Raw genomic sequence first — 12207 nt, 5'->3', positions numbered from 1 at the left:
AAAGTTGTGGATCCTCCCAGGATGCAAAGATTACAGCCATGCAAGCCAAACTCTTTATCACTAGTTACAGGGCCCTCTTGGTCTGCCCCTGCCTTCCATCCTGGCTTCTTTTCTCACCCCAGGCCATTTTTCCTTCTATCAATTCTTTAAAGACATCACCTTTCTTTCTCCTCCCTCCTCTGCACATGTTTTGCTCTCTGGAAATGTTATTTCAACCCCCTGTTGGCTAATGCCTATTGTAGTTGCCATCCTGGCCCTTCTCTAACAACTTCAGAATTTTCCCTTGGGCAGTCTGCCCTCCCCACTAGCCAATAATCAGAGACAGGAACATTCCTTCCTTACCCATCTTCATCTCTCCACAGGTAACCAACTAGGGTCTGATATTTCCTAACAAATGCCTTCTTACTTTCGAGCAGCTCTGCCAGATTCATCAGATTCAAGCTATCTTATTTTCAAATTCAGATGTTATTTGTTTCTGCTCTTAACATACTGCCATTCAGAAAATAATAATTTTAAATAGGAGGACAAATGCCCTGTGGTTTTAGAACAAGACTATCTAGTGTTCAGCTTCTGCCTTTAACTGGTGTTTTTAGAGAGCTTTCCCAAATTTTCAGTTTCCATGCCAAATCTGAATGAAATAGAAACACCCGTACGTGAGGAAGCAGGTGTTAAGGAGATGCATACACATGTGATCGCTCACACTAAGTATCTATCTGTGCTTTGGTCAGACAGTGGGAACCCTTTAGAAGAAATCTTTTCCTGGAAAGATACAGTGCAGGACTAGAGCGCTGTTTCTAAGAACTGCATAAACATCTGTAGTTAGGAAGACGCAATGCACTGGCTTTGGTTTCCAAAAGCAGCAGTGTAAAAGCACACGGGTAAGTGAGGACAACAGCTAAAGTGCACCGAGGTGCTGGCCGTACCTGCAGTGTGGTGCTGGCAGGCGTCACACACTCCTCCTCCCCCCCTGCCAAGCTCCAGGGGAAATGGGTCCACTGAGGCGTCGTAGTGGCAGCTGGTGGAGTGGTTGTGGCACTGACAAGGTTTGCAGGTGAAAGTATGTGCTTGATCCCCTCCACGGAAAGGCTTGTCGTTGTACAGAGGCAAGCACCGGTCGCACTGGAGCAATGAAGTGACATCAGAACACACACAAAGCTGTGGCTTTTGAAAATTTGTAAACCCTTCACTAAATACAAAGTTAATACCCATGAGTTAAAACCCAGTGCTCCTTTCATTTTGAAAAAGGTTCTATCCATCAGGGGAAAAAGGCATAACTCAAAGGCATGAGTTATGATTTTTCCATGACCTTGTCAAAACACTATAAACTCCCTACTCTCAGTTGTAATAGTAATGGAAATGAAAAATAGAAAAATGTTAATTTAGCACTCTGTACTTTAAAATAATGCCAACTCAGAGAATGGAGCTGTTTTTATCTTTGTACAATTTTCTTCCACTCATCCCAATGGTTTCACACTAAACAAGCACATTTCCTGGGCCTGGAGAACTGGCAGGCTCATTCCTAGGGTTGGGATCAGCCTCCAACATCAGGGTCTTTTTGCTTTTCTGCAGTGCAGCATCTGAGAATACCTCTAATGGGCTATTTTGCTGGCAGCTCTTCCTTTGGGACATCTTCCCCTTATCCACTGCATGACAACCTAAGGTGCTTGGGTGCATATCTAGTCCCTCAAAGGGAAGCAGCCATTAAGTACTGGCACTGCTACTCTTTCATGGAGTGTCCCTGTCTGCAAAATGTCACACATCACCAGACAGTAGGAAACACAACCACACACTGCCCTTCCTGTGAACAAGCAATAGGGATGTGTGATGACCAATCACCAATGGCCTTTGAAAGAAATGTCAGGAATGATCACTGATCATGACAGGCATCTGTAACTCACATGCTAATTGGTAGGCTGAAAAGCCAGTAACTAAGCTTGTTTACATATTACAAGATCAATAAAGGAAGAGGAAAATGAACACTTCTGATGATTTGACTATCAGCAAGTCAAAATATTCACATAAGACAATTTCTTCTAAAATTGGTAGACGTGTACATTTTTTCTTTTCAAAATTGGGAATGGATGTGTAGCTCATTCGAATACATAGGCTTGTATTATTAAATATCATGTATTTGATTGAATTACTACTTCTCCTATTCTTCATAAAAGAAGTTATTCAACCATAATGTGATTATAACACATTTAGATTTTTCAATAATTTTACTGTCTTGGGGGAGTGGTTATGTATCTATTTCATTAAGAAAATTATGAGACAAAATCATATTAAAGAATATAAACATCTTAAAGAACTCTATTTAAATGTGGTCAAATTCCTTCTTAGGCCAAGGAACAGAGCCGTCCCCAGCATCAAGGAGGAGCCTTCCCTTCCAGGCTGCCATACTACTGCCCCCAGCACCAAGGAGGTGAGTCACACGGGAGCTACCACCACACCCCACCCGCTTTGAAATGAGAAGACACATAAGCAAGTCTCAAAACCAGACATCCAGATCACCTCAAGCAACCCCAAAGGGAAACGAGATGGAACAATATGATACTCAACTACCTGGACTCCCTGAACTGGCAACAAATGAGGATCTGGAAAAAATGAAATCAGAAATAATTTCTCAGATAACAGCAGAGATTTTGCTCATAGTGCAAGACATGATTAATAAATCTAGAGAGGAGCTGAGGAACATGATGGAATCCCAACATAGGAAAAAAAATGGAATCCATAAAACAGATTTCCAGGAGATTAAAAACTCTACTGAAAGTTCACACAGCAGAACGAGCCAATGTGAGGACAGAATTTCAGATATAGAAGAGAAGATTGCAATTAATGAACGGGAAAAGAAAAATTTTTTAAAATAGTAAGGGATCATGAGAAATCAATCCAGCAGGTGCTAGATGATGTAAAGAAGAATGACATAAGATTGATCAGAGTCAACAAAGAAACAGGAGAGAATGCAGATGACATAAAAAAACTGTTCACAGAAGTGACGGCAGAAAACTTCACAAGCAGAGGGGAAAAGAACTTGACATACAGATAAGTGAGGCATATAGGACTCCAAATAGCCTTGATCAAAAAAAATCTACACATAGGCATATAATAGTCAAGATTTCAGAAACCAAAGAGAAGAACAAAATTCTACAAGTAGTGAGAAAAAAGAAATAAATCACATACCAAGGAAAGCCTATCAGAATCACAGCAGACTTCTCAATGCAAACCCTCAAAGCAAGAAGAGCTTGGAGTGTCATATTCCAAGCCCTAAAGGAAAACAGCCTCCAACCAAGATTGATGTACCCTGAAAAACTATCTTTCAAAATGGATGGAGAAATAAGATACTTTCATGAAAAGAGCAATTTAGGAACTTCATGAATACCAAACCAGCACACCAAAAAATTTTAGACAATATCCTAGGAAAAGACAAAGAGGATCACAACTTCAGGAAGCCCAGCAGAATGAATCCATCAGGCACAACAAGAAATGAAATGCAAAGGGGGAGAATCCAACAAAAAGAAAAAGTCATGACAAGGATAAGTCAATATGTACCAGTTATAACCATCAATGTTAATGGTCTCAATTCACCAATCAAAAGAAACAGACTGGCAGAATGGGTCAAGAAGCAAGACCCAACAATATGCTGCATACAAGAAACCCACTTAATTAAAAAAGAAACTCATAGATTGAAAGTTAAAGGGTGGAAAACAATACTCCATGCGACAGAATCCCAAAAAAAGGAGTAGCTATCTTCTTTGCAGATCAAGTGGATTTCAAACCAACACTGATTAAGAGAGACAAAGAAGGACACTACATCCTTGTAAAGGGAACAATCCAACAGGAAGAGGTGACAATCATAAATATATATGCACCGAACACTAGTGCACCCAACTATATAAAACAAATACCAACAGAGATGAAAAATCAAATAAGCACTAATACAATAGCACTGGGGGACCTCGATACCCCACTGTCACAGATAGATCAACTAGAAAAAAATAAGCAACAAAATACTAGAACTCAATCAAACTCTTGAACAAATGAACTAAACAGATGTTTACAGAGTGTTCCACCCCACAAAATCAGTATACACATTCTTTTCAGCTGCATATGGGTCATTCCCCAAAATAGACCACATACTCGCTCATAGAACAGGTTTAAGTAAGTGCAAAGGAATTGAAGTTATCCCCATTATATTATCAGACCATAGTGTGATGAAATTAGTGATCAGTAGCAAAAGAAACTGCAAGAATTTCATAAACACATGGAAACTGAACAATTCACTTCTGAATGACCAACAGGTCACAGAGGAAATTAAAGAAGAAATCAGATAGTTCCCACAATTAAATGACAATGACAATACAATATATCGGAATCTATGGGACACAATGAAAGCAGTCTTATGAGGGAAATTCATAGCAGTGAATACTCACATTAGGAAAACAGAACAAGCCCAATGAAACAACCTGATACTGAACCTCAAGCTTCTAGAAAAAGACCAGGACAAATCCAAAGCTGATACAAGGGAGGAAATTATAAAGATCAGTGCAGAAATCAATGCAATGGAGACTAAGAGAATGATACAAAAAGTCAATAAAGCCAAGAGTTGGTTCTTCGAAAGAATAAACAAAATTGACAAACCCTTAGCCAACCTTACCAGAAAAAGGAAAGAAAAGGCCCAAATCCATGCAATTAGGAAGGAAAAGGATGAAATTAAAATAGACCCAGCAGAAATCCAGAGGATCATCAATACATACTTTGAGAACCTATATGCCAATGAGATGGAAAACACAGAAGAAATGGACAGATTCCTAGATATGTATGAATTAGCAAAGTTAAACAAAGAAGACCTAAAAATTCTAAACAACCCAATATTAATTAATGAAATTGAAAATGTAATTAAAAACTTGACAACTAAGAAAAGCCCGGGTCCTGATGGCTTCACTGCTGAATTCTACAAGACATTTAGAGAGGAACTACTGTTTAAACTTTTGAATTAAATTGAAAGAGAAGCAATACTCCCAAATTCATTCCTGGAAGCAAGCATCACCTTGATCCCCAAAGCAGAGAAACACCCAATGGAAAAAGAGAACTATAGGCCAATCTCACTAATGAACATAGATGCAAAAATCCTTAAAAAGATACTGACAAATAGAATACAGAAGATTATCAAGAAGATCATACACCCTGACCAAGTGGGATTCATCCCAGGGATGCAGGGATGGTTCAACATATGTAAATCAATAAATGTAATACACTGTATCACTAGAGCCAAGGACAAAAGCCATATGACCATCTCAATAGATGCAGAAAAAGCATTTGACAAAATACAACATGCATTCATGATAAAAACCCTACAAAAAATTGGAATAGATGGTCTCTACCTCAATCTGATAAAAGTCATCTATGAGAAACCAACAGCCAATATCATACTAAATGGTCAAAAACTGAAATCCTTCACACTAAAATCAGGAACAAGACAAGGATGTACACTATCACCACTCCTGTTCAATATAGTTTTGGAAACATTAACCACAGCAATTAGACAAGAGAAAGAAATACAAGGAATAAAGATAGGAAATGAAGAAGTCAAATTGTCATTATTTGCAGATGACATGATACTCTATATAGAAGACCCCAAGAACTCCACCAAAAGTCTTCTAGACTTAATTACCAGCTTCAGTAAACTAGCTGGATACAAGGTCAACAAACAAAAATCAATAGCTTTCCTCTACATGAACAACAGACTCACTGAGAGAGAAATAGGGCAAACAATTCCTTTCACAATGGCATCCAAAAAACTGAAATGCCCAGGAATCAACCTAACAAAAGAAATCAAAGACCTCTTCTCTGAAAACTATGGCACTCTGAAAAGAGAGATTGAAAATGATATCAGAAAATGGAAAGACATCCCTTGCTCCTTGGTACAAGGAATCAACATAGTGAAAATGGTCATACTTCCAAAACTGCTATACAGATTCAATGCAATCCAAATTGAAATCCAGCAGCATACTTCACGGACCTTGAGAAAACAATCCAAAAATTCATTTGGAACAAGAAAAGACCCAGAATATCAAAAGCAATTCTAGGCAACAGAGACATGGCAGGGGGTATCACAACCCTGAACTTGAAACTATACTACAAAGCTACTGTGATAAAAACAGCATAATACTAGCAAAGAAACAGACCTGGGGACCAGTGGAACAGATTAGAAGATGCAGAAACAATGCCAGACACACTCAGCCATCTCATCTTCGATAAAGGAGCTAAACACCCTCACTGGAGGAAAGATAGTCTCTTTAATAAATGCTGCTGGAAAAATTGAGCTTCAACTTGCCAAAGATTAAAACTCGACCTATATCTCTCACCATGCACTAAACTAAAATCAAAATGGATTAAAGATCTAAATATTAAAACAGAAATGCTGAACCAGCTGGAACAGAAGTTAGGTAGAACTCTTGAAGATATTGATATATGAAAAGATTTTATGAACAAAACCTCAGTTGCCCAAACTACCACAAACAATCAACAAGTGGAATCTCTTCTTAAAAACTTTCTGCACGGCAAGAGAAACCACCAATAGTGTGAAAAGGCAACCCACAATGTGGGAAAAAATTTTCACCTGCTGTTCCTCAGACAAAGGTCTACTATCTAGAATCTATAAAGAATTTTAAAAAATCAGACCTCCCAAATTTAAAGACCCCATCCAAAATGGGCATCTGAAATGAACAGAGAATTCTCAGACAAAGAAGTAGAAATAGCAAATAAACATATGAAAAAATGTTCAACATCACTGGTCATTCAAGAGATCCAAATGAAAACCATGCTGAGATTCCACCTCACCCCAGAAAGAATGGCCGCTTTCATGAAATCAACCAATAACAAATGCTGGCGGGGCTGTGAGGAAAGAGGAACCCTGCTCCACTGCTGGTGGGAGTGTAGACTGGTGAAACCACTGTGGACAACAGTATGGGGATACCTCAAAGAACTAGGACTGGAAGTCCCATCTGACCCAGCTATTCCCCTGCTGGGTATCTTCTCCAAAGATTTAAAAGAATCATATTATAGCAATATATGTGCACCCATGTTCATAGCAGCACAGTTTGTAATAGCTAAAACTTGGAAACAGCCCAGATGCCCATCAACTGGAAACTGGATAAAGAAGATGTGGTTTTTTATAAAATGGAGTACTACTCAGCCATAAAAAATGAGAAATTAGAGACATTTATTGTTGAATGGATCCACATTGAGCAATACTCTTAAGTGAAATAAATAGGACACACATATGTAATACTGAATAGTTTCTCTAGTGTGAGAAACTGAAAGTATAAATAAGGACTAAAAGCATATAACAGATAATGTGAAATAGGAAGAAAAGGGGCAAAGGGGAAGGGGAAAGGAAAGAAGGGAATGGAATATGAGAAAATGAAAAAAAGCAAACAAAGTCTTTGTAAATAGGGAGGGATGGAGGGGTTGAAGGGAGGGCAGGGGAATGGGGAAAAAATAAGAACCAAGAGAGATTATGTAAATGTGCAAATCTGCAATGATGAATGTCATTATACTGCATACCTAAAATGTTCCAATAAAATTAATTTAAAATAAATTTTTAAATTCCTTGTTATAAAATTAAACTCAATTATATTCCTACAAGCAATATCTGAGAATGTCTATTTTCTAGTGGTCTCCCCATACTTAAAACTATGATTGCTATTTCTTCATTACTTTGATTTTAGAAAAAGTATTAATCATGATTTTATTATATATGGATTTGGTTATTAGTAAAGCCAAATATTCTTCGCCTATTTCTAGGTTAAAAATAATCCTTTTGGGGAAAAATTATTCATTTTATCATTAATATATTCACTGTCCTTACTGATTTTAAAAATATAAAGTCATTTCCTATCCTTGTAAAAGAATTAATTTTGATCCATAATTTTTAGTATGGTATTTCCTTCTACTTTCTTGGACAGAATTTTCTGCATAAGAGTTCATTGTTGTGATATAGTGGTAATGGAGGCCTATTTGTATTTTTCCTGACTTTATTGGAAATATTTTTAATACTACAACTTTTAAAATAATGTTGACTATTGATTTTAGAGAGATGATCTTTATTACCTTAAAGGAGAAGTATCTATTGCAAAACAATCAAGATACATTTGTTTAAAAAATTAAAAATACATTTTAAATATTATTGACAGTTCTGATTTAACTGACTCACTGGGGTGACAAATCACACACTGGGTTAAGAGATCAACTGAAATTTATGTTTTCATTCTTAGGATAAACTCAACATCATTAATAGTAAATAACACAAAGTAAAAAATGTATTTAGTAGTTTTGCATTCATACTCTCAAATATGACTGTGTCATGATTTTATTATGATTTAATAAAATAGATTTTAAGTTGTTAACAGGTAATCAGTATGTATTTGTATACATGTCCAAGTTGGTTAAAAGTCATTGACTTTAGTACTTATGCATTTGTATTCATATTGATTGACTTTAAGAAATAAAGTAAATTTTAATATCTGAATGATCAGAAAATTTCCACTTCGTACACACAGAAACCTATTACATTTTGTCAAAATGTATTCCATGTAAAGTATGATCAATTCAAGAAAAGATTAAAAATTTAAAAACAAAATAAATACCAGGATTTCTGAAAATTCTTTTTTTTCACACTTCATTTGCTGTGAGTACGTAATGTAACTTTCCCGAGTGCCCAGTCCTGCCAGGATCGTGTATTTAATTATCAATCAGGAGAGTCAAACCGTGTAAAATGATGTTCCCCTGTCTACCCACATAAATGGTCTTTTGCTTTGCTTTTTAACAATGTTAAAAACTATTTTGATACTGGGACAACAAAGGTCAGTCTCCTGTTCTATATTCTGTAATAAATATTTAATAGTTTAGAATAGTTTGATATATTTCATGATTATTATTGGAGCAAGCTATAGTCAAAAGCACCTTTTAGCAGTATTTACTTATCCCCACTGGTTCACAGTTGAGCAATTTCTCCCTTTAATATTTTTCAAGGGAGAAAGAAAAAAGAAATTAATTGTCCAGTGTGTTACTGTTTTATGATATTATGAAAATTTTAGCATAAAAAAGCAAGTTTTTTTCTCTTAGCTGAAGAGACACATGAGAAAAGAGAATATAAATATCATAAATACGAGGTCATAATTTTCACATTGGGCAATGCTGCATTCTAATAATTGGTAAAGAATGTGCCCTAAATGAAAAAAATGGAAACAAAGTCTTTGTAAATACGGAGGGGTGGAGGACAGAGGAAGGGGGAAAAAAATGAGAACAAAGACATATTATGTAAAGGTACAGGTTTCCAATGATGAATGACATCATATTTTATACCTAAAATGTACCAATAAAATTTTTAAAAAGAATGTACCAGGGCCGGGGATTTAGCTCAGTGGTTTCGCCGCCTGCTGCGCAAGTACAAGGACCTGAGTTCGATCCCCAGTACCAATAAATAAATAAATAAATAAATAAATAAATAAATAAATGTACCCTTATGCTTTTTCAGTTTAAAATGTATCTACAGCAATGGAGATTCTTTCTCCCCAGTGCCATTTCTAATGCTTTGGGGAAACCTCCCCTTTTCTCTCTGTGAACACATTGATCTTGCTCCTATCCTTCTGCACTGAAATGATTGTTTACTTACATTTCTCTTCCAGGAAATGCAAGTTGCATTACCTGTATTATCATCCACACAACAAAATGTTAGAGGCAACTACTAGCTGCAGACTGAAAATTCACATCTAATTATATTATTAGATATCTAGAAAAGCTTGTTCTTGAAAGAATTTAGACAAGACAGAATGGACAAAATTCATAAACAGTATAATGTTTATATATAGTCTTTATAATTGCCTGTAATGAGACGATCTGCAATAAACCACTCACAGCTATAAAATCAAACTCATTTCACAAAAGCAACTACTATTGTCAACTCTAGGACTTTGGTCTCTTTAATCTTTCCGTCCAAAGCAATAACCATGTAAATCAAATTTATTTCATAGAACCAAAAGTTAGAGTTAGCAATAGGCTGGAAGTCAGATGGCATAATTCAACTACTGGTGCCTATGTTGTAGTAACGATAAAATACTCACTGTGGAAAGTCACATGAGATGCATAGTTCCAATGTGCTAGGCTCTGTAGTAAGCATTTGAAATGAGTTATTTCCATCAAGTGTGGTATGTATAAATAATGGAATTTTATTCAGCCATAAAAAGAATGAAATCCTGTCATTTGCAGCAATCTGGATGGAACTAGTGGACATTAAGTGAAATACATCAGGCTGAGAAAGACAAGTGCCACATGTTCTGAGTTCTATGTTGTGATGACTAATTTTGATAGTTGAGTTAACTGGATTGAGAATCACTCAGGAAATTAGGAAAGCATGCTTCCTGTGTGTCTGTGAGATGTTTCCACAGAGACTGGCATGGCGGACAGCAAACTGAGGGTGGGGGTGACCCCTTCAGGGTTTGAGCGGCACCGTCCAATAGGGTAGGCCCCAGACAGAAAAGATGCAGGAGGAGGAGGAAGTCCAAGAGCAGGCTGTCTGCCTCTTTCCGTCCTTGCCTCTTGGCTGCCCTAAGGTGAGCAGCTTTCTTCAGCTGCATCCTTCCGTCACGATGCTTTGCTTCACCATAGGCCTAAACAAGGGAGCCAGCTGCCCTTTGACCAAAATAACCCTTTCCTCCGGTAAGCTGTTATTCTCAGCTATTTTGTCACAACAGTGAGATGACTAACACTTAAATGAAAGCCGAGATGTCATGGAGTAGAAAATAGAGCAGTGGTGACAGAGGATGCGGGGCGGACCATAGAGGGCATAATGGACACCAGAGTTTGAGAGGAAGAACACCTTCCAGTGTTCCATAACACATAAGGTAAAGATGGTTAACAACAATCAATTGTGTAATTGAGACAAGATTTTAAATGTTCCTCCTCAAAAAAGATACAGATCAATTCTCTCAATGTGATCATTATACATTGTATATGTGTATTAAAATATCACACTCTGCTCTATAAATATGTATATTTAGTATGCATTAATGAAACTATTTTAATCAAATAAAATAGGGTATTTCATTGAATCATCTAGGCCTTAGGTCACATAGTATCCCACATCTTATTTCTGTGTCTTGGCGTGCTAGCCCTATGTTCTTATGTAATTGCCTATACTTTTTAAGCCTTTTCTTATCCAGTATCTTGGAGTAATAATGCCAATCTCATGAAGCTGTTGTGAAAACCAAGCACTTATTAGAGTGTCTGCCCTGCGGATGGTCCTCACTGCCTACTATTCTGATTAGCAACTGAGTATGAAAGAGGTTAGATAATATGAACAATCTTCTTAGTCTAATCTCGGTTTCTTCATGTCTAAAAGGAAGATAACGCAATATCTTATTCATCGATGATTCAAAATCATCTTATGATAAGTGTAATATGTAAATAATGCTTCCAAACAAAGCCTGTTAGATGTTTTGCATTCAATCTGAAGTTATGAGAAGGAGGAGGAAGAGGAATGAGGAGAGGAGTAAAAATCCTTTGGAGGCACTGATCTCAAGTTGGAGTAGAACCAGCAGTGTAGACAGTCCTTCTGTGATAAATTGCCTATAACGATTAACAGGAGATTGTGTGATCCCAAATGCACTTGTTCACGATCTGCTCTAGAGGAAGTGACCTACAGAGTGGAACAAGAAGGAATTTATGAACGAGATTTGTTCCTGATTAATTTTATCATCTGTAGGTTCAACCACAGAGGAGGCCTTATCTATACCAACTTCCTAAGGAGCCATCAGGTAATATGGCTTTCTAACGAGATGTAATATGGCTGCTCCAGGCGCCCTCGGTGTGGAGGAGATGTGTTCTAATTGAGTAAATGTGAGGCTGGATGAAAACACACTTTCTGATTCCGTGGATTTGAAGAAGAGAAATGAGTTCATTAAATTCTCTCCCCTAGGTCGATTAGCCATGCAGTTATCCTTATTCCCAATATTTTTAAAACTCTATTCCATTGTAAAACTTTGGTAAAATACAAAATGTCACTACATATAAATGGCCTGTGCCTGATTGATTAATTAATATTTTTTGACTTACTTTAAAGTACTATAATTGAAGAATCTAATTTCTGGATGATGGCGCTTTTATTTTTCAAATTGTGTTTTCTTGAATCAAAGGGTGTAGAAGGGA

The 12207-nt window shown here is 36.9% G+C and overlaps 1 protein-coding gene across 1 annotated transcript in view; it reads right to left on the bottom strand.

Annotated features, from left to right (window-relative positions):
* Window positions 1-12207, bottom strand: part of Ush2a (usherin) — a 692185-nt gene that overhangs the window by 572997 nt on the left and 106981 nt on the right. The window contains exon 9 of the mRNA XM_013066500.3: window positions 924-1119. Coding sequence (XP_012921954.2) covers window positions 924-1119 — 196 coding nt within the window. The remainder of the gene's footprint in view (window positions 1-923; window positions 1120-12207) is intronic.

The sequence above is a fragment of the Heterocephalus glaber genome, unplaced genomic scaffold (genome assembly GCF_053883595.1).
Source record: "Heterocephalus glaber isolate CG9 unplaced genomic scaffold, H.glaber_assembly_v1.0 deba00001067, whole genome shotgun sequence".
Taxonomy (NCBI): Eukaryota; Metazoa; Chordata; class Mammalia; order Rodentia; family Bathyergidae; genus Heterocephalus; species Heterocephalus glaber.
The sequence above is the reverse complement of the archived record's forward strand: the minus strand, read 5'-3'. Positions and strand labels throughout refer to the sequence as shown.